The 2,006-nt window shown below is 72.9% G+C and overlaps 1 protein-coding gene across 1 annotated transcript in view; it reads left to right on the forward strand.

Annotated features, from left to right (window-relative positions):
* Window positions 1-2,006, forward strand: part of CEP131 (centrosomal protein 131kDa) — a 36,634-nt gene that overhangs the window by 30,923 nt on the left and 3,705 nt on the right. Inside the window, exons 5-8 of the mRNA XM_012734758.1 lie at window positions 340-516; window positions 610-735; window positions 1,495-1,611; window positions 1,906-2,001. Of these exons, the coding sequence (XP_012590212.1) occupies window positions 340-516; window positions 610-735; window positions 1,495-1,611; window positions 1,906-2,001 (516 nt within the window). The remainder of the gene's footprint in view (window positions 1-339; window positions 517-609; window positions 736-1,494; window positions 1,612-1,905; window positions 2,002-2,006) is intronic.

Below are 2,006 nucleotides of genomic sequence, written 5' to 3' on the forward strand. Positions count from 1 at the left end.
CCGCCCCCCGCCAAAGGCCGCCGCGGAGGACGCGCTCTCCGCCCCCCACGTCTTACCAGGTTATCGAGCATCCTCATGAGGGCTTCAAACTCTTGCTCCCCAATCTGCCACCCGGGAGGCGCGCCGGTGCCCTCGCCCGCCGGGGGCCCCGGGGGGCGGGACTTGGCTTTGTACTTCCCGGGGTCCAGCAGGACTAAGTTGTCCGGCCCTCCCGAGCTGGCCAGAGTTCGAACCTGTCCCAAACGAGCAGGCGTGGCAGTGAGCGCTCCGGCCCGCACGCGGACAGGGCCCGAGCCGCGCCCGCAGGAACGGCTCCTGACGCCCGGCGCCCGCCCGCAGGAGGACGACGCCGGCCCCCTGACGGCCCACAACCTGGAGAGACTGGGGCAGCTGAGCACGCCCCCCGGCCCGCCCGCGGACGGGGCGCTGCTCTCCGAGGCCAAGCTGCAGAGCATCGTGAGCTTCCTGGACGAGATGGAGAAGTCAGGGCCCGACTGGCCGGCCCCAGCGCCCCAGGTGTGGGGGGCCCCGGGGCGCTCGTGTCCCCCAGTGCCCGGAGGAGGGGCTGGAGGCCCTTCCCACGCTCAGCGCCCCCCGCCCGGCCTGCAGGCGCAGCAGCGGGACCTCGCGGGCCGGAGGCTGGAGGAGGCCGAGAGGGTCCTGCGCCGGCAGCTGCGCCGGCAGCGGGAGCACTACGAGGCTGCTGTCCAGCGGCACCTGTCCTTCATCGACCAGGTGGGGCCTCCAGGGAGCACCTGCCGGGCGGGCACTTCTCATGGCCTCCTTGCTGGGTCCTTTCGGGGAGCCTCCTCCACTTGGGGGGTAGGGAGTTCCTGCCCCACCTGGTGTCCCCCACAACTGCTCCCAGCCACCCGGCAGGGGCAGGGCAGGTGGGCAGACGCCAGCGTGGGGTCCACCCCGGGGCCACTCGGACCTGGGCACTGCTCTTGTCCGGGAGGCAGCGTGCAGAAAGGCAGGGCTGTGAGCCCCAGTACTGGCCTCCCTGGTCTGTAGGGCCCCGGGGCTTGGGGGCTGCTCGGGGGTCCGGGCCCCCCCACCCGGGGCCTGGTGGGAGGTGTCTGGCAGGAGAGCACCTGTGGCTCTGGGTTGTCCACCTCCTGGGGGGCTGCTCCTGGTCCAGGGCCCGCAAGTGGGGGCTCCCAGCCACCCTCAGCCCAGCCGCCCCCGCGGGGCCCTTTCTGGAAACATCTCTGGGCCCCGCGGCACTCGCTGGCTCTGCTCTGCTCTGCCTGGCAGCTGTGGGTGGCCAAGTGGGTCGGCGGAGCCCTGGCCAGGCCTGGTGTGGTCTGGGGCTGGCGGGCGACGGGAGCGCCCTTCTCTGGGCTGGGGTGGGGCACCCTGGGTGCCAGAGGCTGCACTGTGGACCCTGGGCGTTCAGGGCCACCCTGCCCCAGGGCCCTCCACAGGCCGTCCTGGGCGGGGCACCCTCGGGCACCGGGGCCCGGCAGAGCCATCACCCCTGCCCCGCCGCAGCTGATTGAAGACAAGAAGGCGCTGAGCGGGAAGTGCGAGGCCCTGCTGGCACAGCTGGCGCAGGGGGACCGGAGGCACCAGCAGCAGCTGGCGCAGGTGCAGGAGCAGCACCAGCTGGTGAGGCCCGCCCCCCACCCCAGGGGCTGCAGACCCGCAGAGGCCCCCGACACCGCCCCCTGCCCCCCCAGCAGCAGCTCTTCCCTGGGGCAGCGGCGGATCCCAGACCTTCCCAGAGCAGACACCCCCCTCTAGCAGTGGGGGTTCATAAAGGCCCCCGCGGGTTGTAAGGACAGCCGGGGTTGGGGGCCGCTGGGCAGCGCGGACGGGGCCAGAGGGTGCCCTGGGGGGCTGGAGGCCGGGCACCTCCCAGAGCCTGGGGCCAGGGGCCGGGCCTCTGCCTTCTCGCGGCAGGAGATTCAGAAGCTCAAGGAGCTGATGAGCGCGGCGGAGAAGGCCCGCCGGGAGAGGTGGATCAGCGAGAAAACGCGCAAGATCAAGGAGGTCACGGTCAG

Source organism: Condylura cristata, unplaced genomic scaffold (assembly GCF_000260355.1).
Source record: "Condylura cristata isolate star-nosed mole 26May11 unplaced genomic scaffold, ConCri1.0 scaffold00068, whole genome shotgun sequence".
NCBI lineage: Eukaryota > Metazoa > Chordata > Mammalia > Eulipotyphla > Talpidae > Condylura > Condylura cristata.